Source organism: Hemiscyllium ocellatum, chromosome 6 (assembly GCF_020745735.1).
Source record: "Hemiscyllium ocellatum isolate sHemOce1 chromosome 6, sHemOce1.pat.X.cur, whole genome shotgun sequence".
Classification (NCBI taxonomy): Eukaryota; Metazoa; Chordata; class Chondrichthyes; order Orectolobiformes; family Hemiscylliidae; genus Hemiscyllium; species Hemiscyllium ocellatum.
In genome coordinates, this window is record NC_083406.1 from 18,861,099 (window position 1) to 18,887,302 (window position 26,204).

At 42.4% G+C, this 26,204-nt stretch overlaps 1 protein-coding gene across 3 annotated transcripts in view; it reads right to left on the reverse strand.

Annotated features, from left to right (window-relative positions):
- Positions 1 to 25,543, reverse strand: part of clybl (citrate lyase beta like) — a 162,342-nt gene extending 136,799 nt beyond the window's left edge. For all 3 annotated transcript variants that reach the window (XM_060826513.1, XM_060826516.1, XM_060826512.1), the window contains exons 1-2: positions 25,481 to 25,543; positions 23,274 to 23,351 (exon numbers count right to left, since the gene is read on the reverse strand). In XM_060826513.1, coding sequence (XP_060682496.1) covers positions 23,274 to 23,351; positions 25,481 to 25,509 — 107 coding nt within the window. In that variant the 5' untranslated portion in view covers positions 25,510 to 25,543. The remainder of the gene's footprint in view (positions 1 to 23,273; positions 23,352 to 25,480) is intronic.
- Positions 25,544 to 26,204: the final 661 nt, after the last annotated feature.

A 26,204-nucleotide genomic window follows, 5' to 3' on the forward strand; every position in this document is an offset into this window, starting at 1 on the left:
CTCGATCAGTGTTTGCCAATTTTCTAGATGGTATACTGGGGGTATATCGAAGAAAAACTAAGAAAGTCACATTAGGCCTCACATACCCTGGTTCACTTTTATTAAGTAAGGCTATTTTGGGCAAGAGGCTAGGTGGCTCGTAAACCAGCAAAAGTCGCCACCTTCAGGCGCGGAGAGAAACAGAAATCAGACATGGGGGAAGGAAGGAAAGTAAATCCAAAGCAGAAAGCTCTGCTGACATATTCAGTCAACCTCTGCCAACACTAATCAGTCTTTTGAACAACAGATTGTTAAACATTACCCCTACTGATTCTATGCAACTACTGTTGTATGCCGGATACTATCCCAAAAGATAAAACATGATTGATACCCATTTGCAAAGACCAAACATGTCAACCTACAACCATCCTTCAAACTTCACATTCAGCTCTGTACCTTTCTCCTTAGCTTGTTTATACAGGTGCAAGCCAGCATCTCCTCATGTCCATCTCGATCAGGTTTGTTCCGTAGATCAAAGATTCTGTGCTGGAATTGAAGTTGTCGTCCCTCTGGAACTACTAGCATTTGCTATAGGGCTCCAAACCTGGTTTTCCATCTGCTATCCTTATGTACTTGGGTTATCCTGAAGTCCAATCCTGCAGCTCAAATGCCTGCTACATAACAAGTTAGTTTATTCAGCTGTTTTTTAAAAAAAACTTTTTGACAACTCTCTTTGTTCAAACATTGCACAAGGCAATAACAGACCATTTACTAAATTCAAAAAGTAGCAAGTCTGAGTCTTCTCACTGTCACTCTGGCACACAGCTTCTCAGTTACTTGAAAGGTGCAATGTCTACAGGATAACAAACACACAACAGATGGAAGCTAACTCTGCTGGACTCAATGTAAGTGCTCAGTATGTAGCTTCTGTGGGCTCCTCAGAGTTGAATATCAAAATAAACACAACTCAAACATCTAGTGACAGCTTACAACACGTGGACCCACTATTTTCTATGCAAGTCAGTTCATGAAACCATATTATATTTTACTGTTAAATTTAACTAAAAACAAAATATTTCAGAGGAGTGCTTATTGTAAAGCAGAGAAAATTTACAAAAAGTAGAAAGGTGAGGAAATATAAAGTTTCACCTTTCAAATCAATGTACTATGGCATAGAAGGTGGATATAGATAAGATGATCCCACCTTTGGTTTGAGAGGGACATAAAAGTTCCTGTGGCACAACAGAGAAGAGGAGCATTCTCTCTGATGCCTTTACCAATATCAGAACACACAGGTGACTGGAAAGTTAAATCGCATTGTCAACTGTGAAATTTTGTTGTGTGCACCTTTGTTGCCTCACTTCCTACCTAACATCTAAAATTTCGCACTCAGTCATAAAGTGCTTTGGGATGTTCGAAGTTCATAAGAAGTGAGAGAGATTGTTATGAAGTTATGTTAAAAGCAACAGAATTACCTGACAGAACCAAGTGTTCTGAAAAAATATATAATGTAACAATTGTCAAACAACTTGATTAGCTGGTTGCCTGGAGACAACAAAGCAGATTCAAACTAGGCCAATCGGTTTAAATTATACTCTGAAATATACCAAATTCCAAACCAGGTTGAATTTACTATACTAACAATCTTAAAAGCCAATGGCACAATCCGATGCTTTGGGGTATAAGACCAGGGAAAACTGGACAGCTGAGAGGAGAATTGCCAAGCTAACCACATTAGCACACTCCCCAGAAAAACAGCTCTCCTAAAGGTACCTTGATCAATCAGTAACCTGTGAAGCAGAATTCACAAGAAAAAGAAGACAGGAACACAGAAAAAACTGGAAGCTGCCTGGTTTTGAGATAAGAAGTTTTGTAAATCTTAATCGGGGGGTTTTATCAGACTAGTACTGTAGAAGGGGAAGGTAAAAGATAGATTACAGGAAGGAGTTGTAAATAGTTGTTAGTTAATTATTCTCTGTTATACTTTAAGAAATAAAATGGTTAATTTTTATTTTAAATAGTTCTTGGCCTCTCGAACTTTCAGATTAGTGCACGGGATAAATATTTTCTGTGTTGCTGTTTTAAATTAAGCAGGAGTGTTTACCCCGTGTCGTAACAAGAGATAAATGCCAGATTTTATTCTTACTTATTCTATAATAGAATAGTTACAGTAAATTAGAATATTAAGATTTAAACATAGCCATGAAGTAAAGGATAAAATAGTTGAGAAATAAAATAATTCTAGAAATATACAAGTTATATTCATATAGTGGCCCTCACATAATAAAATGTGCAAAAATGCTTCCTAGGAGTATTATAAAACAAAATATGACACCAAGTCATGATGAGCTCAAGTTTATGAAGGATGTAAGATAGGAAGCTAGATCAGAGTGCATTGGAATAGCTGAGTCTGGATGTAATGAAATACTGATTGAGCATTTCAGCAGCAGATGAGCTGGGACAGGGGGAGACATAGATGGTATTATGGTGGTCGAAGTAAGTGATCTTTGTGATAGGGAGAATAAATGAAATCCAACACACTAGTTTTTTTTATTTTTAGGTGGTGGGAATTGCCCATCTTAATAACCCCTGAGAAAGTGGTAGTTAGCTGCCACCTCAAACTGCTGCAGTCCATGTGATGATTATAGTTTGTTGTAGCAGTGAACACAAACTGATGTCAAAAGTTTGATGGCACTATTTTGAAGAAAAGCAGGGGAGTTCTCCCTGGTGTCCTGTCTATCCCTCAATCAACATCACTAAAACAGATTATCTGGTCATTATCACATTTGCTGTTTGCGGGACCTTACTGTGCACAAAATTGACTGTTGTGTTTCCTATAGTTTCATAAAGTAAAGCCTGTTTAAATAGGCCCCTTTTAAGCATTCTGAGGATACAGCTACCAGAAACAGGTCCCAATCACAGTAGATATTAGCAGATCACTTACTTAATGCGTTTATGCAGCATCAAAAGTAACTATAAATGGTCTTCAAATATTGCTACTAAAATTCTATTCCATGCTTGCCAAGTATTGTAAAATCTTGTCAATTAAAGTGAAGTGTTGTCATGATTGCTTACTGCATAAAGAACATACTATCATTGAAATTAGGTCAATATAAACACCGCATGTTAGCATAATGTACAAGGTTACTTAAAATAAGTAAATCTTCGTCACTTAGACCACTCTTTAAAATTTGATAGCAATGCTCATGTTAAGTATTCCTTCTTGTTTACTGCAGGTCTAGCCTGCTTTCAATTTGCAGCTTAGTACAGAAATACAATAAAAGTGGACTTGTACTTGACCTAAGGGAAGAATAGGGTCAGTCTGCAAAGATTACTGATTATGTTAACATAATTTTAGGCTTTTAGTTTGGCACAAACCAATATTATTCATTTGTTTTCAACGCATTCTACTTCAGCTTGTACAACAGACATATCTATTGCGAGCACAACTCTACTAGATGTCCCTTGTACCTACTCACAGTAAGTTAATACTTCTATTCATTACCTCTCCCAAGTAGTTACCATCTTACATAAATTCCTGGACATTGCTGCAGTAGCAGATGTTAATTCACTATTCCTGGTCCACCAGTCCATTTTTAGCCAGGCAATGCCTGATAAGGCTAATATCGATTGTTTATTAAAAGTAACAATGAGACAAATGGACAAAACATTATGCATCTTTGTTGGAAAACAAATCTGACCTAACCAGGTAAATTGCAATGAATGATGCAACACTGGGCCATTCAATAACTTGCACTTTTAGGACACATTTAACACAGTACAGCATTTCACAAAGTGAGCAAAATGCCAGATTCTAAAAGCATTGGGCGAAGGCTTATAAAGACAAGAACAGAGTTGAAGCAACATTTAATCATGTGGTTATGGTCCTTAAATTTGATCGCATTTGTGTGAAAAAGAAATGACAACACAAATTGCCATATTGCCATAACATCCACTGGTCTGCTCATGACCTTCAGAGAAGGGAATCTGTTGTCTTCTTACACACTGGCTTTATTTACTTTCATAATTCTGAAGCGACATTAATCAGGAGAAAGATTCATCCTCTCAAGTGAATTTAAGAGCCTCATAAATATCCCATCTAAAAAGAGCAGGAGAGTGCACCCCAGTATCTGACCCAATGTCTATCCAAAAACCAACATTATTAAAACATAATCTCATTTAAAACCAAGATATTTATGAAATGTAACTTGATTGTTTTGTTCACGTACAACAGTGACAACACTTTGGAAGTATTTAATTGATCGGGAAGTATGTTGAGATGTCCTGTGGTCATGCGTGACCTTATAGAAATGGAGATTTTTATTTCTCACAAGGCTCCATAACTTTAATATCCATAGGTCAACGAAAGCAACCTTTCTGGTGTCAATCGTAACCCGAGTGCAAATTAGAAAATAAATTAGAGGGACTTCAGAAGTCTTAGAATCTTGGCTGGCTGTAGGTTCAGTGCCAGTACCCTTCCACTGACACCAACCAGTACCCTCCCACTGACACCCTCCTTCGACTGACTGAACTGGTCCTCACCCTGAACAACTTCTCTTTCCAATCCTCCCATTTCCTCCAAACCAAAGGAGTTGCCATGGGCACCCGCATGGGCTCCAGCTATGCCTGCCTCTTCGTAGGATATGTGGAACAGTCCATCTTCCGCAGCTACACTGGCACCACCCCCCACCTTTTCCTCCGCTACATCGATGACTGTATTGGCGCTGCCTCGTGCTCCCAAGAGGAGGTTGAACAGTTCATCCACTTTATCAACACCTTCCACCCCGACCTCAAATTCACCTGGACCGTCTCAGACTCCTCCCTCCCCTTCCTAGACCTTTCCATTTCTATCTCAGGCGACCGAATCAACACGGACATCTACTATAAACCGACTGACTCCCACAGCTACCTAGACTACACTTTGTCCCACCCTGCCCCCTTAAAAACGCCATCCCATATTCCCAATTCCTTCGTCTCCGCCGCATCTGCTCCCAGGAGGACCAGTTCCAATACCGTACAGCCCAGATGGCCTCCTTCTTCAAGGACCGCAGATTCCCCCCAGACGTGATCGATGATGCCCTCCACCGCATTTCCTCCACTTCCCACTCCTCCGCCCTTGAGCCCCGCCCCTCCAACCGCCACCAGGACAGAACCCCACTGGTTCTCACCTACCACCCCACCAACCTCCATTTACAGCGTATCATCCGCCATCATTTCCGCCACCTCCAAATGGACCCCACCACCAGGGATATATTTCCCTCCCCTCCCCTATCAGCGTTCCGAAAAGACCACTCCCTCCGTGACTCCCTCGTCAGGTCCACACCCCCACCAACCCAACCTCCACTCCCGGCACCTTCCCCTGCAACCGCAAGAAATGCAAAACTTGCGCCCACACCTCCTCCCTTACTTCTCTCCAAGGCCCCAAGGGATCCTTCCATTTCCGCCACAAATTCACCTGCACCTCCACACACATCATCTATTGCATCCGGTGTACCCGATGTGGCCTCCTCTATATTGGGGACACAGGCCGCCTCCTTGCGGAACGTTTCAGAGAACACCTCTGGGACACCCGGACCAACCAACCCAACCACCCCGTGGCTCAACACTTTAACTCCCCCTCCCACTCCACCAAGGACATGCAGATCCTTGGACTCCTCCATCGCCAGACTAATACAACACGACGGTTGGACGAAGAGCGCCTCATCTTCCGCCTGGGAACCCTCCAACCACAAGGGATGAACTCAGATTTCTCCAGTTTCCTCATTTCCCCTCCCCCCACCTTGTCTCAGTCAAATCCCTTGAACTCAGCACCGCCTTCCTAACCTGCAATCTTCTTCCTGACCTCTCCACCCCCACCCTACTCCGGCCTATCACCCTCACCTTGACCTCCTTCCACCTATCACATCTCCATTGCCCCTCCCCCCAAGTCCCTCCTCCCTACCTTTTATCTTAGCCTGCTTGGCACACTTTCCTCATTCCTAATGAAGGGCTTATGCCCGAAACTTCGAATTTCCTGATCCTTGGATGCTGCCTGACCTGCTGCGCTTTTCCAGCAACACATTTTCAGCTCAGTGCCAAAGATGTGAAGGTGCCAAAGACGGTAAGATGAAAGCTTGAATAAAACTTATTTATTTGGATTTAACTTACTACTCTCAGAATGTTGATTTCAAAAACTCATTGCAGTCAATAATGTACTCTTGAAATGCTGCATTTAGGAGACATGGGTATTAATTTGGAACCAACATCATAATGATCAAATCACTATGGGAAGATGTTGGCCTAATATTATCACAGGACTACTAATCCAAAATTCAGCTCACATTCTGGGGACACAGGTTTGAATCTTTCCACGACAAATAGTGAATTTGAAGTCAATGAAGGATATCTGTAATTAAGAATCTACTGATGACCAGGGGATCATTGTCAAATCATCTGGCTCACGAATATCCTTAAGGAAAGGAAAACTGCCTTCCTCAACTGGTCTGATCTACATGTGACTCCAGAGTCACAGCAATGTGAACTGCTCTTGGAAATGTTTTAACAAGCCACTCAATGTATCAAAGAGCAAAACAGCCTTATTGACCTTGCAAAGTCCTCCTTACTAACATCTGGAGGCTAGTGACAAATTTGGGAGAGCTGTCCCACAGACTCATCAAGCAACAGCCTGACATAGTCATACTCATGGAATCATATCTTACAGGCAATATCCCAGACATCATCATCATCATCATCCCTGGATATGTCTTATCCAAACCGGCAGGACAGACCCAGCGGACATGGTGACACAGTGGTATACAGTTGGGAGGAAGTTGCCCTGAGAGTTGCCAACCTTGACTCAAGATCCCATGAAGCCTCATGGCTTCTGATTAAACATGAGTAGGGAAACTCCTGTTGATCACCACATAATGACTTCCCTCAACTGATAAGTCAGTACTCCTCAATGCTGAACAACGCTGAGAGGAAGCACTGAGGATGGCAAGGACACAGAATGAACTCTTAATGGAGGATTTCAATGTCTGCCACCAAGAATGGCTTGGCAGCAGCACTACTGATCGAACTGGTCAGGTCCCATGACGATGGTCTCAACTGGGATCTTGAGTTCCTGTTGCACTTCAGGTGACCCCACCATATTATACACTTTCTCGCGTGCACACACAGTCTCACACAGACCCTCTCTCATATACATATTTACTCTTACTCTCTCAGATGCGTATACTGCCTCATACTCTCTCTCAAACATACACACACACATGCTCACTCAGATGCATAGACTCCCTCACACTCTCACACACTCACCCTCTCCCCTTAAACTCACTCTCTCTCACACATATACACACACATATAAATCTGTGGGATGAATTTGTATATGCAGCTGCATTCTATTTTGTTCAAAAAGCACACAATTTGTAGACATAAATGTGAATTTCAACAGCTTCCTCATTCCCCCACATTATCCCAGTCCCAAGCCTCCAACTCAACACCTGCCTTCGGACCTGTCCATCATTCTCCCTACCGACTTATCACCTTCTCTCTCACCTTCATCCACCTATTGCTTTCTCAGCTCCTTCTCCCAAATCCCACCTCCTCCCGTTTATTTCTCAGCCCCGACCCAGAAACCTCATTCTTGATAAAAGGCTTATGCCCAAAATGTCAATTCTCCTGCTCCTCGGATGCTGCATGACCTGCTGTGCTTTTCTAGCACTACACTCTCAACAATTTGTAGATAGTCAGTCAATGCAGCATTTTATAAACTTTGGAAATAAAAGACACAAACTGATTACAAACAAGACCTCACACCTAAAATACACTGTCTGATCATTGTCCTTTACATTGATTACACCTTAAGTTATCTCGGGAGAGTGACGAGAAAGAAATTCTATTAATCAACCAAAACCTGCACTTCCATTCTGATTAAAGATTTAAGAGCTATCTTAGGTGTGTTGAATTCATTCACGTGACTTGAATGACCATTTGATCTTTTCCTTATAAATTTTGTGCCTTAGGTTTTCCTCTCTCGCTAACACCTGAAGAAGGAGCAGCATTCCGAAAGCTAGTAATTTCAAATAAACCCGTTGTACTATAACCTGGTGTCATGTGATTTTTGACCCTGTCCAACCCATGCTAACACCAGCACCTCAACATCAGGTCTGAAAGGTCATAGTTACTAGACTAGGTCTGCAGCAGGTAGTGAGAGAACCAACAAGAGGGAAAAGCACACTTGATCTCACCTTATCCATCTGTCAGCTGCAGGTGCATCTATCCATGACAGTATCAGTAAGAGTGATTATTGCACGGTCCATGTGGAGACAAAGATCTGCTCTCACATTGACAGTATGCTCCATCATGTTGTATGGCATGATCACCGTGGTAAATGGGACAGACTTCAAACTGATCTAGCAATTCAAGACTGGACATCCAGGACGTACTGTGGGCCATCAACAGCAGCAGAATAGTACTCCAGCACAACCTTATGGCCCAGCATATACCCATAATATCAACTATTATCACCAAGCCATGGGATTAACCCTGGTTCGATGGCAGCGTGCAGGAGAACACGACAGAGATAGCACCAGGTGTACCTAAAAAATGAGGTGTCAACCTGGTGAAGCTACCACACAGGACTACTTGTGTGCCAAAATAAGCAGCAAATGATAGACAGAGATAAATGATCCCACATCAAAACAGATCAGATCTAAACTCTGCAGTTCTGCCACATTTGGACATGAATGGTGGTGGATAATTAAACAATCCACTGCAGGAGGAAGCTCCACAAAGGTCCACATCCTCAATGATGAGGAATCCAACACATCAGTGCAAAAGGTAAGGCTGAAGCATTCACAGCAATCTCAGCCAGAAATGCTGCATGGATCGATTTTGGCCTCTTCCTGTGATCGCAAACATCACAGATGCCAGTCTTTAGTCAATTCAATTCACTCCAAGTGATATCAAGAAATGGTTGGAGGTACTAGATACTGCAAAGGCCACGGGCCCTGACAACATTCTACTAACAGTACTGAAGACTTACACAATAATAAACGCCAAGCAATTCGAGTCCAGTTACAACACTAGCAACTTCCTGACAATGTGGCGAATTGCCAAGGTACGTCCTGTACATAAAAAGCAGGAAAAGTCCAACCTAGCCAATTATCACCCAATCGCGATCAGTGAGGGAGGGTGTTTATCAACACTACTATTAAGCAGTACATGTTAAGCAATAGCCAGTTCATGGAAACCCAGTTTGAGTTCCGCTAGGGCCATTCATCTCCTGATCTCATTACAGCCTGGGTTCAAACATGGACAAAAGACAGAACCCCAGAGGTGAAGTCAAAGTGATAATCTTTGGCAAGGAAACCGCATTTGACCGCATCCTGAGGACGCATTAGGAGTATACCTAAGAAGGAAATCAGCAGGGCAAAAAGGGGACACGAGATAGCTTTGGCAAATAGGGTTAAGGAGAATCTAAAGGGCTTCTACAAATACATTAAGGACAAAAGGGTAATTAGGAAAGAATAGGGCCCCTCAAAGATCAGCAAGGCGGCCTTTGTGTGGAGCCCCTGGAGAAAGGGGAGATGTTAAATGAGTATTTTACGTCAGTGTTTACTTTGGAGGAGGACATGAAAGATATAGAATGGAGGAAAATAGATAGTGGCATCTTGAAAAATGTCCATATTGCAGAGGAAGAAGTGCTGGTTGTCTCGAAACGCATAAAAGTGGATAAATCCCCAGGACCTGATCAGGTGCATCCCTGAACTCTGTGGGAAGCTAGGGAAGGGACTGCTGGGCCACTTGCTGAGATATTTGTATCATCGATAGTCACAGGTGAGGTGCTTGAGACTGGAGGTTGGCTAACGTGGTACCACTATTTAAGAAAGTGGTAAGGACGAGTCAGAGAACTATAGGCCGGTGAGGCTTGATGTTGATGGTGGGCAAGTTGTTGGAAGGAATTCTGAGGGACAGGACTTACAAAAAATTTGGAAAGGCAAGGACTGATTAGGGATAGTCAACATGGCTTTGTGTGTGGGAAATCATGTCTCACGACCTTGATCGAGTTTTCTGAAGAAGTAACAGAGAGGATTGATAAGGGCAGAATGGTGGACGTGAAATATGTAGACTTGAGTAAGGCTTTCGACAAGATTCCCCATGGGAGACTGGTTAGCAAGGTTAGATCTCATGGAATCCAGGGAGAACAAGCCATTTGGATACAGAACTGGCTCGAATGTAGAAGACAGAGGGTGGTGGTGGAGGATTGTTTATGAGACTGGAGGCCTGTGACCAGTGAAGTGCAACAAGAATCGGTGCTGGGTCCTCTACTTTTCATCATTTATATAAATGATTTGGATGTGAATGTAGGAGGTATAGTTAGTAAGTTTGCAGATGACACCAAAACTGGAGGTGTAGTTATCTCAGATTACAACAGGATTTTGATCAAATGGGCCAATGGACTGAGAAGTGGCAGATGGAGTTTAATTTAGGTAAATACGAGGTGCTGAATTTTGGGAAAGCAAATCTTAGCAAGATTTTTACACTTAATGGTAAGGTCCTAGGGAATGTTGCTGAACAAAGAGACCTTGAAGTGTAGGTTCATCGTTCCTTGAAAGTGGAGTCGCAGATAAATAGGATAGTGAAGAAGGCGTTTGGTATGCTTTCCTTTATTGGTGAGAGCATTGAGTATCGGTGTTGGGAGGTCATGTTGCGGCTGTACAGGACATTGGTTAGGCCACTTTTGGAATACTGCGTGCAATTCTGGTCTCCTTCTTATAAGTATATTGTGAAACTTGAAAGGGTTCAGAAAAAATTTACAAGGATGTTGCCAAAGTTGGAGGATTTGAGCTATAGGGAGAGATTGAATAGGCTGGGGCTGTTTTCCCAGGAGTATTGGAGGCTGAGGGGTGACCTTGTAGAGGTTTATAAAATCATGAAGGGCATGGATAGATAAATAAACACGGTCTTTTCCCTGGGGTGGGGGAGTCCAGAACTAGAGGGCATAGGTTTAGGTTGAAAGGGGAAAGATAGAAAAGGAACCTAAGGGGCAATTTCTTCACACAGAATGTGGTGCTTGTATGGAATGAACTGTCAGAGGAAGTGGTAGAGGCTGGTACAATTGCAACATTTAAAAGGCTCTGGATGGGTACAAGAATAGGAAGAGTTTGCAGGGATATGCGCTGAGTACTGGCAAGTGGGACTAGATAGGTTGTGATATCTGGTCAGCATGGATGAGTTGGATCAAAGGGTTTGTTTCTGTGTTGTACATCTTTATGACTCTATGACAGAGTGTGGCATCAAGAAGCCTTAGCAAAACTGAAATAATGGATATTACGGGTCAAACTCTCTATTTGCAAGTATGGAGCAAACTTGCACATAGAAAGATGGTTGTGATTGTTGGAGGTCAGTCATGTCAGTTCCAGGACATCTCTGCAGGTGTTCCTCAGGGTAGTGTCCTAGTCCCAATCATCCTCAGCTGCTTCACCGTGACCTTCCCACTATCGTAAGGTCAGAAGTGAGGATGTTCATCAATGACTGCACAATGTTCAGCATCATTTGTAACTCTCAGATACTGAAGAAGTTCATGTTCAAATACAATAAATTCTGGACAATATCCAGGCCTCAGCTGGCAATTCACAAGTAATATCCGCACCACATAAATGCAAAGTAATGACCATCGATAAGCTCCCCTCCAAGCCACTCACCATCCTGACTTGGAAATTTATTGCTGTTCCTTCACTGTTGCTGGTTCAAATCCTAGATTCCCTCCTTAATGGCATCGTGGGTCTACCCTCCATACGAGGATTGCAGTGATTCAAGAAGGCAACTCACTACCACCTTCTCAAAGGCAGCTAGGGACAGGCAATAAATGCTGGTCAGCCAGCAATGCCCACATGCCAAGAGTGAATAAAAAAGATAATCTGTTTTGGTGATATCAAACAGATCATTTTACTTGCTCTTCTTCAAAATAATTCCATGGGATATTTGCATCATTTGAGAGGCAAGGTATGGCCTTGTGTTTAATGAGTCATCTCATAGATAGCATGTTTGGCTGTGCTGGATAGGAATGCCAGCCTAGATTCTAGTGCACAACTCTTTGCAGTTACTTTTTATTTTGAAAGTTACAATTTTCACAGTCTTAAAGTACCCAGATACAAAACCTGAGGACAGTGAGACACTGACTACATCAAAAAACTTTGGTCTGAGGAAGGATACATGCGAGATTGAGTTGCTCAGTTGATATGGGCTCAACGGTAGAAGAGATGTATATCTTGCTGTTTCTTGGTGGGCATGGGCAGTGGGAGAGGCAGGTACCACCTCAACTTTAAAATTCTCATATATGTTTTAATCCCCTTCCTGGCTTTTCCCCCCGCCATTTCTATAACCTTTCTAGCCATACCCCATTCCTTCAGGTCTTTCAAATCAACATTTTTGGTCTCTTGGACTTCTCACCACCAGTTGCTGCTCTCAGCTGCCTGGACCCCAAGCTATTCAGTCTAAACTCATCCATCTCTCACTCCTTTTTTAAGATACTCCTTAAAATTTGGGGTGGCGCAGTGGCTCAGTGGTTAGCGCTGCAGCCTCACAGTGTCAAGGACCCAGATTCGATTCCAGCCTCGGGCAACTGTCTTTGTGGAGTTTGCACATTCTCTCTGTGTCTGCGTGGGTTTCTACTGGGTGCTCCAATTTCCTCCCACAGTCCGAAGGTGTGCAGGTTAGGTGGGTTGACCATGCTACATTGCCCGTAGTGTTCAGTGCATTAGTCAGGAGAAATGTAGAGAAATAAGGGAATGGGTCTGGGGAAAGGTATAAAAGGGACCTAAGGGGCAACTTCTTCACAGAGAGGGTGGTGCGTGTATGGAATGAACTGTCAGAGGAAGTGGTAGAGGCTGGTACAATTGCAACATTTAAAAGGCTCTGGATGGGTACATGAATCGGAAGAGTTTGCAGGGATATGCGCCGAGTGCTGTTCAGAGGAATGGTGTGGACTTGCTAGGTCAAACAGCCTGTTTATACGCTGTAGGGATTCTAAGTTAAAATCTTCCCCTTGGCTAAGCATTTTCAGCCCCCGTGATAATATTTTCATATGATGATGATGATGATGATGTGTTTTGTGTATCAATCACTGAAGAAATTCTCACTGTACCTTAATTAGTGTAATCATTACAGTTCATTGCGGCAAAACAGTACAGCTGCTAATCGGAAAATGAGACCTCTATGACATACAGCACTTTCAAACGTGTACTTGAAATTGAATTTGTGGGAAGATGAGGGTAGGAAAGATGTATCAAATTACACTTAAACCTGCTTAAGAACAATTGCTTAACTGTGACAAATAACCATATAACACCATGAAATAGTGCAGTATCACACTAGCTTTATTCAGTCCTACTTGCACAGAAACAATACATTTAACACACCCATTAAGAAAATCTTTAAAAAGTTTTGGAAATATTTAGCAAGAAATAATTGCCTGATAATTGATTTGGTTGAAGACAGAAATAATCAAGGATACTTTAAAAACATGATTTTGTGCCAGACGTGTCTGATTTTGTGGAGATGATGTCTCAAATTACAGAAAGTTAGAATTTATTTATTTGTATCATAAACAATTTTAAACAGTACTTACACATGCCAAATTTAAGTGAACAGAATTTGCAAAAGCTTTTTTTAACTGCACAATTATGATATTGTTTTGTTTGTTGATACATTCTTAAAATGGAGTCCAACGCAGTGCAATTTCACCACAAAATAAAATGAGTAAACTGCTAATTGTTTTTGTTTACGTGATTGCAACATAGCACTGATAGCATGATAGAGGAATCCACCTATGGCAGATCTGTAAATAACAAGTGTAGAAAAAGAAATAGTTTTCAAGATATTGCTAGTTTTCCCTGAAAAGAATACCTGATTTTATTGATGCCTCTCACTTTCAAAATTCAAATTTTCTTTTGAATTTCAACATGCTTTAATAAAAAAATGTATTTCTATATTTGTAGCTTCCACCATTCCAGGATATGGAACAACCTAGTTACATAACAAAAAAAATATACATTTGTTGTATTTATATCTAATGAAGGCGCAAAGTTCAAGTTCTATTCAACTTGACTGACAGTTTCATGCAGCACAGAGGGAAAGCTACACTGTCATCAGCGCTTTCTACTATTTGGAATATAAAATTGATTGTCTGTACAAGTGGACTTTAAAGATCCATTGGACATTTCTTTTATGCTTGTATGGAATGTGTGTCATTTTCTATACTATCATTTATTGCCTATCCCTAACTGTCCTCACAAAGTAGTGGTGAGCCATCTTCTTCAGCAACAGTGCTGTGATGAAGGGAATTCCAGGATTTTGCCTGGACGTTGTCCAGATCTAGCTGCATATGAACACCGATTCCCTCAATATTTGTGGAATAATGAATAGTGTTGAATAATGTTCAACTATCAACAAACATGCTCCATTTTCTCCAGCAATTTCTGTTTATACTCCCCCCTAACCTTATGGTGGTGTGAAGGTCATTGATGAAGCAGCTGAATGCCATTGGGCCTAGGACACTAACTTCAGGACCTTCTGCAGCAATGTCCTGGGACATAAACATTTAGTCTTCAACAACCACAACCAACTTTCTTTGTGCTAGGTTTCGTCCAACCATATGCAAAATATTTTTGATTCCCACTGATTCCTGCTTTGCCAGGTCTCCTCGATGCCACACTAGTCTAATTCATTGTGTGAATTTAACATGAGCAGCAATTGTGATAGATCTCCATTCTATCCCTTGAAGTCAATAGCAATCACACTCACATTTGCTCCTGAGTTCAACTCTTTGATCTATGTTTGGACCAAGGCTGAAATCAGTTCAGGAGCACTGGAAAGAACCAGGTAATTCTTCAAGAAAGACATTAACTTATCTTTCAGCTCCTTTGCTGATTCTGTTGAGCCTGCCTTTATAACAATGCTGCCTTAAAAGTAATTAATTGAAAGCACTGGACTTTGGAACATCCCAAAACTAGAGTAAGATTATATAAATATAGGATAACATGTGTTTTTTCCCCGAGTTGCACTGTTTTCAAAAAGTGATTGTCCATCCTACAGGACAGAGTATACTGCTTCATGTAACAAATCTCCGGTGAGCCACCTCTCTTTCAGTGATTGAAGGATAGGAAAGAAAAAGACCATTTGAAAACAAGAACACAAATTTTAAATGAGAGCCATTGTTGGGTGAATGGGACTGGTTCAAGTTAGAATCCAAGACTCAGAGCTTTGTATGAACGTGAAGTTTAAGGAGGGTGTAAAACATGGGGCTAGCCAAATTCTGGAACAGTCAAGCCTCAGGGTAACAAAAACATGGATGAGGTTTTCAGCAGAAGATGAACTGAGGGAGAGGCAGAGGCAGCTGTGGCTTCAAGATGGAAGCAGGCCATCTTATTGATGGCACAGTTATGTGTTTGAAAGTTCATCCCTGGGTCATATAAAACGGTATTGTTGTGAGTGATCAACTTCAGACAGCTACCATGGAGAGGGGCTAGGGAACAGACATTTTAGAAGTCAGCAAAAGGCATCATGCAGATGAGAAAGAAGAAGCCAAAGATCGATCCTTCAAGGAAACCAGAGGTAACAATAAAGGAGCAGGAAAAGGGCCATTGCAAGTGATTCTCTGGCTACAACAGGATATAGCATACTTAAAGAAAATTTCACAAAGCTGTGACTAAAGATGGACCTAACTTATGTATTTTGTTAATATACTTTCATTGAAATAAGCTTACTTATTGAAAGTGTTATTGATTGTAATCTCAACTTGTCCACACTTAAGCTTCTTCAGCAAATAGATGCACTATCATTCTCAGAACAATAATGCACCTGTCCGTTAAGAAAAAAGAACCAGATAAAGAAAGGATTTAATATTTGGTAGGTATTCTAAGATTATTGCATTATTCTAAGACCTCCCAAAGCTCTACACAGTAAATTAAGTATTCTTTCAAGTGTCATCACTCATGTAATGCAGGAAATGTGACAGCCAATTTGCACACAGCAAGGTCCCACAAATACAATGAGATTCTGACTAGACAATCTGTTTTACTGATCTTGGTTGAGACATAAATAGTGGCTAGGCTTCAAGAGAACTCACTAACCATTCTTCTTAAAGTGTTATTTTTAACACCCTGGAAGAGAAATCAAAATAAGTTTGAAAGAATAATCCATTAAGACAACACTGAAGCCTTATAGTTCACTTATACAGATTCATTATCCTCCATAAAAGATATTGCAGAGTAAATTCCCAGTCATTAGTTGCTAATGCAGAAGACAGCAGTATCATGTTTCATCTGATTATTGTGTGTTTGCTTGAAAAGTTGTTAAAACTAAAACAATGCAGCAACTCCCTTTTTAAACCAAAATTATACATCATTGTGTAAATCAAAAATGAGTAGCAATTGTGACAGATCTCCATTCTGTACATAACTGACTTCAGATAGGTTAAATTTAATCTGTTTATGTACAAAACATTCAAGCCTGTCATTTTTTGATTTTATGAAAAAAAAACCTCGCAAGGCTTTGTTTTACTTTATTGTGTCACTGTCCATGCTGGAAAATCAGTTAACTCAAACTGCAAAAGAAAATGTTCTGCAAAAGTCTAAGTGGCTAGGCTTAATTGGATATGTTGTAGGAAATAGATTACACTTCTGATTTTTATAACCTGTAGTTTAAAGCTTTTGCAGGCCAAAAAAAGGGGAAACTGCCCATTAACTTATCAGTTCCAGGCCTTGCCTTTTTAATTGACAACCTCAGGGCTACTTTCATCACTTGTCGACTTCATACTTGCAGTCAATTTTTTTCCTTTGGGATATTACTTAATCATTGTCATGATGGTGTTCCTGATACAGTGCAGCTCGCACGGTAAAGCAGGCAAGACATTCAAGCTTTGCGGAAAAATAAAACACTCCTTTTGCAATGGAAACCTGTGCAGAACATGCCTACGTAACAATAGTCAGTAAACTTCAAAGACAATTAAATCGCGGGTGAAGCCCTCAGACAGTTTGATATTTGGTTCTATATAAATGCAAGCAAGTTTTTTTTTAAAAAAGTGTATAAACTTAAATTCTTAACCTTACTCTTTATATCCAGATGATTAGATTAACGCTGTAGATCTACAGCTGCATAAAATGTAAGGTACCTCCTCTGTACAAGGCAATAATACTTTTGATGCCCAACTTCATTATCAATGTGACGTAAAGTTTATGTACAGTAGTATCTTTTCAGACATCTCAAAGCAGCCATAACATGGCGTGGCAGATACCCAGTATGCTCTTGCACTTGATTTTGTGCTGAGGATTAGCAGAACCTCTATAATTGGGTCTTTGGAATGTCATCTGTCATGAATTACATACACCTGGGAACATGGTTTGATGCTCAATATGGACAGATTACTGGAATTTTCAAACCGCGCTTTCGTTGTAATTGACATTTGAATTGTTTGAAGTTTCTCATTAACTTCTTTAACAAATTAAATGCAGATGTATATAACTTAACAGTGTACAGTACAAGGAGAAATGATGATTGAATCACAATTTATTTTACAAAATCCAGCATGAGGAAATTTAACTCTTCCACAACTTGTGAGTCATAAAATTCAGAGTCCTGTGTTCTTGCACTTTGTGAGTTTTGTCATTGCATTTAGTTAAATCCACAATGGATTAACTCAGTGGGTAACATTCTTGCATCTGAGTCAAAACATTGGGAGTTCAAGTCTTACTCCAGAGACTTGAGCACAAAAAGCTTGGTGGATACACAAATACAGCACTGAGGGAGAACTGACTGTTGGAGACACTGTTTTTTGGATGATAAATTAAACCAAGGCCCCAACTGTTCTTTCAGTTGGGCATAAAAAGATTAGAGAATCACGGAATTGAGAGCAGCAGAGAGGATCAGCGATTATCACTACTGCCTCACATCACCAGGGATCCAGGTTCAATTTCACCCTCGGTCAACTGTCTGTGTGGAGTTTGCACATTCACCCTGCGTCTACATGTGTTTCTGCCAAGTGTTCTGGTTTCCTCTCACAGTCCAACAATGTGCAGGTTAGGTGGATTGGCCATGATAAATTGCGCATAGTGTTTAGGAATGAACAGGTTAGGTGTGTTTGCCATAGGAAATGTAGGGTTAGAGAAAGGGTTGGGGCGTGGGTCTGGGTGGGATGCTGTTCAGAGGATCGGTGTGAACTTCTTGGGTCAAGTGGCCTGTTTCCACACTTTATGGATGCTATGGAGAATTGTTATGGTACAGAAAGAGGCCATTTGGTCCATCATGACTAAACAGATTCTACCAGATAATGCCAATCTCGTGCCCTTTCCCATATCATTTAACATTATTTCTATCCAAATAATCATCCAATGCTCTCTTGATTGAACCTGTCTCCACACACTTCCAGGTAGAGCATTCCACATACTAACCACTCCTGTGTGAGAAAGTTTTTTCTTACATCACGCTGGCTTCATTTTCACATCACTTTAAATCTCTGCCTTTTTTCCTTCATGGGTAAGAAAAGCTTCTCCCGATCTATTCTATCCAGCCTGTTTATGTTTTCGAGAACTTCTATCAAATCGCCTATGGGCCTTCTTCTCTCCAAGGAGAACAGTCCCAACTTCTTCAATCTGTCCTCATAACAGCAGTTTCTCATTCCTGCAATCACTCTTGTAAATCACTTCTGCACTCTCTCCAATGCATTTATATCTTTCCTACAGCGTACAACACTCCAGCTGAGGTCTAACAAGTGTCTTGTACAGGTTCAACATCACTTTCCTGCTTTTGTACTCATTTACATTCCCTGACATTCTGCCTTATATTGTCTGGTCTTTGGCTCAATTTGAACAAATAAAATGAAACAATCAATCTTTCATAATTCTGTTACGTAACTTTTTGAAAAATAACTTTACAGTTTAATGTAAATTTCACTTAGTACTTGCCCTTTCTTACAGCTAACTTGTTTCCATTGCAACAATCTCAGACAAAGTACAATTTGCACAATTCTGTTTTTGCAACCTGTGAACTTACCTGTGGCATTGAGCAAAGTACAGTATCACATCAGTTTTCCAGAACAAAAAAAAGCAGTCAAACAGACACATTTTTCTTTTGTAAAGAGCATAAAACACATGACACTATTTCTGAAATCATGCTGCAAACATAGTCAGGACTTTGGGCTTTGAGTATTAAATCAAAGACAGGCTTCAAACACAAAGAGATGCTTTAAATCTGCAACATTTAACTACTGTGACCTATCAGCAAGCTTTACTCAGTTAGGACAGAGTCAAGTTTGAATGTGAGCCGTACCAGGTTGAACTGCCTGCCAGCAAGGATCATATATAATCACTTGCTGAGTGATTCTGCAGGTAGAAAGAAGGGACAAGAAACAGAAAACTTGTGAGAAAAGTTCAATAGCTATCAAAACATGGAAACAAACTAACAGATTAGGAGTCTGGTTATACAAAATGGAATTGGATAAATATTTTAAGTTGAAACTAGCAGGGCTATAGGGATAGAACACTGAGAGTGGCACTAATTAAATAACACTTTCAAATGGCTGACACGTATATAATGAGCTGAAATGAGTGGAGGACACACTCCTATCGACATCAACAGAGCTGAAGTGGAGAGGTCGAGAAAGTTACAGTCCGAAGAATGATGATAACCAACATCTGTCCTGGACCTCCCACATAGATACAATGGTCAAGAAGGCACAGCAGAGCCTCTCCTTCCGCAAGAGCTTAGGAAATTCGGATGGTGGTAAGGACCCTCACCAACTTTTACAGATGCACCATAGAAAGTATTCTATCCGGGTGTATAATGGCTTGGTATGGCAACTGCTCTGCTCTGGACTGTAAGAAACTACAGAAGGTTGTGTGCACAGCCCAGACCATCATAGAAGCCAGCCTCCCATCCATGGACTCCATTTACACTACTTGTTGCCCCAGAAAAGGCTGCCAACATCATCAAAAACCCATCCCATCTCAGTAATACTCTCTTTCAGCCTCTTCCATCAGGCAGAAGATACAGAAGCTTGAACACACGCACCAATAAGTTCAAGAACAGTTTCTTCTCTGCTCTTATTAGACTGCTGAATGGAACTGAAAATGTGTTTCTGGAAAAGCGCAGCAGGTCAGGCACCATCCAAGGAACAGGAAATTCGACATTTCCTGAAGAAGGGCTTATGCCCGAAACGTCGAATTTCCTGTTCCTTGGATGCTGCCTGACCTGCTGCACTTTTCCAGAAACACATTTTCAGCTCTGATCTCCAGCATCTGCAGACCTCACTTTCTCCCTGCTGAATGGAACTCTCTGATTTCAAACCTAATTGTTGACCTTGCTTCTGTAATGTTATGATCTGCCTGCACTGCTCGCAAAACAAAACTTTTCACTGTACTTAGATACATGTGACAACAATAAATCAAAACATATCAAATCAAATAATGGTCACCTTCTGTATCATATGAGATTTGTGCAGAACTTTGACATGAGGTTTGAGAGATATTAATATAAATGTTGATTAACAATGGCAGGAACCTTTGGGTGTAATTGAGGACACAGTACAGAGGTTCATCCCAAAGAAAATAAATGTTATCCGCAGGGGGTGTGATTAGACAGTCACGGCTGACAAAGGAAGTCAGGAACTGTATCAAAGAAAAAGAGAGAGCCTACAACGTGGCCAACAGCACTGGGAAATCAAAAGGTTGGATAGACTACAAAAACAAACAGAGGACAACAAAGAGAGAAATAAGGAAGGAGAGGATGAAATATGAAGGTAGGCTAGCCAGTAATATTAGAAATGACAGTAGAAGTTTCTTTCAATACATAACAAACAAACGAGAGGCAAAAGTAGACATTGGGCTGCTCCAAACTGATGCAGGAAGGCTAGTGCTGGGAGATAAGGAAATAGTGCTTTGCATCAGAGAATTGGAACTGCTGCAAATGTGTTGCTGGTCAAAGCACAGCAGGTTAGGCAGCATCTCAGGAATAGAGAATTCGACGTTTCGAGCATAAGCCCTTCATCAGGAATAAGAGAGAGAGAGCCAAGCCGGCTGAGATAAAAGGTAGGGAGGAGGGACTAGGGGGAGGGGCGTTGGTGGTGGGATAGGTGGAAGGAGGTCAAGGTGAGGGTGATAGGCCGGAGTGGGGTGGGGGCGGAGAGGTCAGGAAGAGGATTGCAAGTTAGGAGGGCGGTGCTGAGTTGAGGGAACCGACTGAGACAAGGTGGGGGGAGGGGAAATGAGGAAGCTGGAGAAATCTGAATTCATACCTTGTGGTTGGAGGGTTCCCAGGCGGAAGATGAGGCGCTCCTCCTCCAGCCGTCGTGTAGTTGTGTTCTGCCGGTGGAGGAGTCCAAGGACCTGCATGTCCTCGGTGGAGTGGGAGGGGGAGTTAAAGTGTTGAGCCACGGGGTGATTGGGTTGGTTGGTTCGGGCGGCCCAGAGGTGTTCTCTGAAGCGTTCCGCAAGTAAGCGGCCTGTCTCACCAATATAGAGGAGGCCACATCGGGTGCAGCGGATGCAATAGATGATGTGTGTGGAGGTACAGGTGAACTTGTGGCGGATATGGAAGGATCCCTTGGGGCCTTGGAGGGAAGTGAGTGTGGAGGTGTGGGCGCAAGTTTTACATTTCCTGCGGTTGCAGGGGAAGGTGCCGGGGGTGGAGGTTGGGTTGGTGGGGGGTGTGGATCTGACAAGGGAGTCACGAAGGGAGTGGTCCTTGCGGAACGCTGATAGGGGAGGGGAGGGAAATATATCCTTGGTGGTGGGGTCCGTTTGGAGGTGGCGGAAATGGCGGCGGATAATACGTTGTATGCGCAGGTTGGTGGGGTGGTAGGTGAGACTACTAATCAGAGAATTGGAATAAAAGATTCTTTTTTGAAATGGCAGCCGATGATAAGTGGTGTCCCGCAGAGTTCAGTTTTGGGGCCGTAGCTGTTCACTTTATATAATAATGATCTATATGAAGGGACTGGGGACATTCTGGCAAAGTTTGCCAATGATACGAAGTTAGGTGGACAGGCAGGTAGTACTGAGGAGGTGGGGAGGCTGTAGAAAGATTTAGACCATTTAGGAGAGTGGTCCAGGAAATGGCTGATGAAATTCAACGTGAGCAAATGCAAAGCCTTGCACTTTGGAAAAAAGAATACAGGCATGGACTATTTTCTAAATGGTGAAAAAATTCATAAATCCAAAGTACAAAGGGATTTGGGAGTGCTAGTCCAGGATTCTCTAAAGGTTAAGATTAGATTAGATTACTTCCAGTGTGGAAACAGGCCCTTCGGCCCAACAAGTCCACACCGACCCGCCGAAGCGCAACCCACCCATACCCCTACATATACCCCTTACCTAACACTACGGGCAATTTAGCATGGCCAATTCACCTGACCCACACATCTTTGGACTGTGGGAGGAAACCGGAGCACCCGGAGGAAACCCACGCAGACACGGGGAGAATGTGCAAACTCCACACAGTCAGTCACCTGAGGCAGGAATTGAACCCAGGTCCCTGGCGCTGTGAGGCAGCAGTGCTAACCACTGTGCCACCGTGCCGCCCAATAACTTGCAGGTTGAGTCCGTGATTAAGAAAGCAAATGTAATGTTGTCATTTATCTCAAGAGGGTTGGAATATTAAAGCAGTGATGTGCTTCTGAGACTTTATAAAGCTCTAGTTAGGGGCCCCATTTAGAATACTGTGTCCAATTTTGGGCCCCACACTTCAGGAAGGACATACTGGCACTGGAGCGTGTCCAGCAGAGATTCACAAGATGATCTGTGGAATAGTAGGCCTAACATACGATGAATCGCTGAGGATCCTGGGATTGTATTCATTAGAGTTTAGAAGGCTGAGGGAAGAATTAATAGAAACGTAGAGATAATGCATGGCTTAGAAAGGGTGGATGCTGGGAATTTGTTTCCGTTAGGCAGGAAGACTAGAACCTATGGGCACAGCCTTAGAATTAGAGGGGGTCAATTTAGAATGGAAATGAGGAGACATTTCTGCGGCCAGAGAGAGGTGGGCCTGGGGAATTCATTGCCATGGAGGACAGTGGAGCCTGGGACATTAAATGCCTTCAAGGCAGAGATTGACAAACTCTTGATCTCACAAGGAATTAAGGGCTACGGGGAAAGTGTAGATAAGTGGAGTTGAAATGCCCATCAGCCATGATTATATGGTGGAGAGAACTTGATGGGCCAAATGGCCTTGCTTCCACTCCTACATCTTATGGTCTAACAGGCAAATGAAATGTGAAGAACATCTTTTATAATATTCAATTACAATAGTTTACTCACAAATAAATCTCTCTGTCAACAGTTCTGAAGCAGGCATTCCGTTTTGGAGGAAACCACCTTGTTATGTTGGTGGAGATCCTGTAGAAAGATTACAGCAACAGCATTAAGGTCAGGTTTAGCAGTCACCATCTTGAAATAAGGCAATCAAGTGGAAGTAAAGCAATCTTACTAATACTTAGAATAACATTAAGTCTCAGGAAAATATTTTAAAAAGCCTGAATCAAATTTACTCCTTTTTGTTTGATCAATAATAAGCACATTAAACTCAGGAAAAATATCACAGTCTCATTTTATTTGAAGGTGCGGGTGAGCAGTTAGGAAAGCCCCCAAATTTGAAAAGTTGAAATGCACAAAAGGAAGCTATCCAGCATTTTAATCCACTGTGCACAGAATACAAGTTTGGCAACATAGCCATAAAAATGTCTGACATCTAGGTGATTTTTCTAAACTTGACTACGTGCTCCTGGTGTACATCAAGCTACATACCAAAAACGCATCAACAGCTTTCTAAAGAGAGGCCCAAACCTGACATTTACTTGAGTTATTCTCTAAGCTACCAGCACTCATAATAAACATCCCCAACATTTCGATTATCAATAAGGCACAGTTTTTATATTGCTTTGTTAATGCTGTTCATCATCTGAATACACATTAGACCATACGGTAATTGCCCACTGCACAGAGCTGAATTCGACAAGAAGCAAAACATCAATAACTTGCACACATCTAGAGTTTGGTGAAAGTGAGGACTGCAGATGCTGGAGATTACAGTCGAGAGTGTGGTGCTGGAAAAGCACAGCAGGTCAGGCAGCATCTGAGGAGTCGGAAAATCTTTTGCCCGAAACGTCGATTTTCCGGCTCCTCGGATGCTGCCTGACCTGCTGTGCTTTTCCAGCACCACACTCTCAACACACATCTGGAGTTGTTAATGTATAAGAACATGCAGTCAGAAACAATGAATGGAGGGTTTGGCAGAAAATTAGAAATAGTGGTGACATTCCTTGCCACAGCTCTCCCTTTCCTCCATCCCTCTACATCCATTACTCGTGACACTCTCACCAGTGGAACAGAATTCTTGTTGATCATTTTGTTCCTATATTCAGCTTTTTTCTGTCTCATGGTATTAAAGGAGGAAAGCAAGATAGGTAGGCAAAAGGTTTGGACAGTATTCCTTAGCAACAGGCAAAATTACCTGAAGGGATGGCTGCTGACACTGAAACGAATGGAGTATAGGATCCACAAGCAGAGAAGTAGAGAGATATTGGGTCAAAGCAACAGGTAATTGCAGGAGATAGTGCAGGTGGGCAGGAATTAGGATAGTACAGATATCAGAGCTTTGGGCAAAAGGTTCATAAGCTAAAGGAGGGGAAGCCACCTATAACATAGCAGGTGGTACTAAGTATAGTGAGAATATGAGGCTGAACTGCACTTTGGGAGTCAAAGCAGAGATTGCACCTCATCCAAAACAAGGTGCGAAGAAAAGCAGACTGAAATTCATGGAGAGGGAGAGAGGGGGTTTGAGAGAGAGAAAAATAAATGGATGTCATTCAATTTATTGTCACGTGTATTTTTAGAAAGAAAAATAGTAAAAAGTTTTACAAGTCATCATACCAAGGCACCTAAACCTGCAAAGAGAGAAAGTCATACAGGACTCAAAATGTTAATTCTGTTTATCTCCCTATAGTGCTGCCAGATCCGCAGTTTCAGTTTTGGTTTCAGATGTAATCGCAGGAGAAGCTGCCTGTCACAAGGACGAGTGTGGTCAACAATGTGGTTAAAAACAATGACTGCAGAGGCTGGAAACCAGATTCTGGATCAGTGGTGCTGGAAGAGCACAGCAGGTCAGGCAGCATCCAAGGTGCTGCAGCGAAATCGTCGTTTCAGGCAAAAGCCCTTCATCAGGAATGTGAGAGTGTAGGAATAAATTACTGCAGAAAACAACAGAGGGTCAGGCACCGTCCATGGAGACAGAGCAGGAGAACGTTTCGAGTCAGAGCTGATGTGAAGGGTGGAGGGGGGACAACATTTATACTGGAGCTGGTGGGGGTGTGAGTGTCATGGACAAGGTCAGCTCAGAGATGGATTTGAAGGAGTTGATGTGTGCAGTAGGAAAAATAGTATTGCTCAAAGAGCGGCTTTGTCCCTCCAGCGTCGCGGTGTCCCTCAGAAATAGCAGCCCAGCCCATCCCTTCACTTCTCCAACTTACAGTAGCTCCCTGATCCTCACAGCCGCCATCTTAACACGGTCAGAAACTCTCGCTGATTGGTGCAGCGTGGCCCGCCTGCTGATTGGTGCAGCGTGGCCCGCCTGCTGATTGGTGCAGCTTGGCCTGCCTGCTGATTGGTGCAGCGTGGCCCGCCTGCTGATTGGTCCAGAGTAGCTCGCCTGCTGATTGGTGCAGCGTGGCCAGCCTGCTGATTGACGGAGAGGGGCACCATTTCTGTGGGGTGGGGAGTGGCTTATCTGTTGGTTGGTTGGTGGCGAGGGTGTCGTCTGCCGATTGGTGGAGAGGGGTGTGTTTGCTGATTGGTGGATAGGACCCGTTTGCCGATTGGTGCAGAGTAGGCCCGCGCGCCGATAATCGTGAGGGTTCATTTGCTGATTGGCGTAGAGTACACCCGCCCGCTGATTGGTGAAGAGGGGACCAATGATTCCTCGGTGCTGACGGGAACGCCTTCTGATTGAGGGAGCGTGAGAGAGCGCCTGCTGATTGGTTCTACCGCACGCCTGTTGATTGTTGCGGTTGATGATTGGATGACAGGTTGATTGACGGGTCCGCGTGCCTTGCGAGATGCTCCTGTCCATCACCGGCCCCGGGATTTGCTGCGGGAGTGGTTGCTGGCTTTAGCATGCAATATGTTATATATTACAAATGTAACAGCATCAAAATGTGGGAAATGATTTAGTGCATCTCATTTGCAAATGCATTT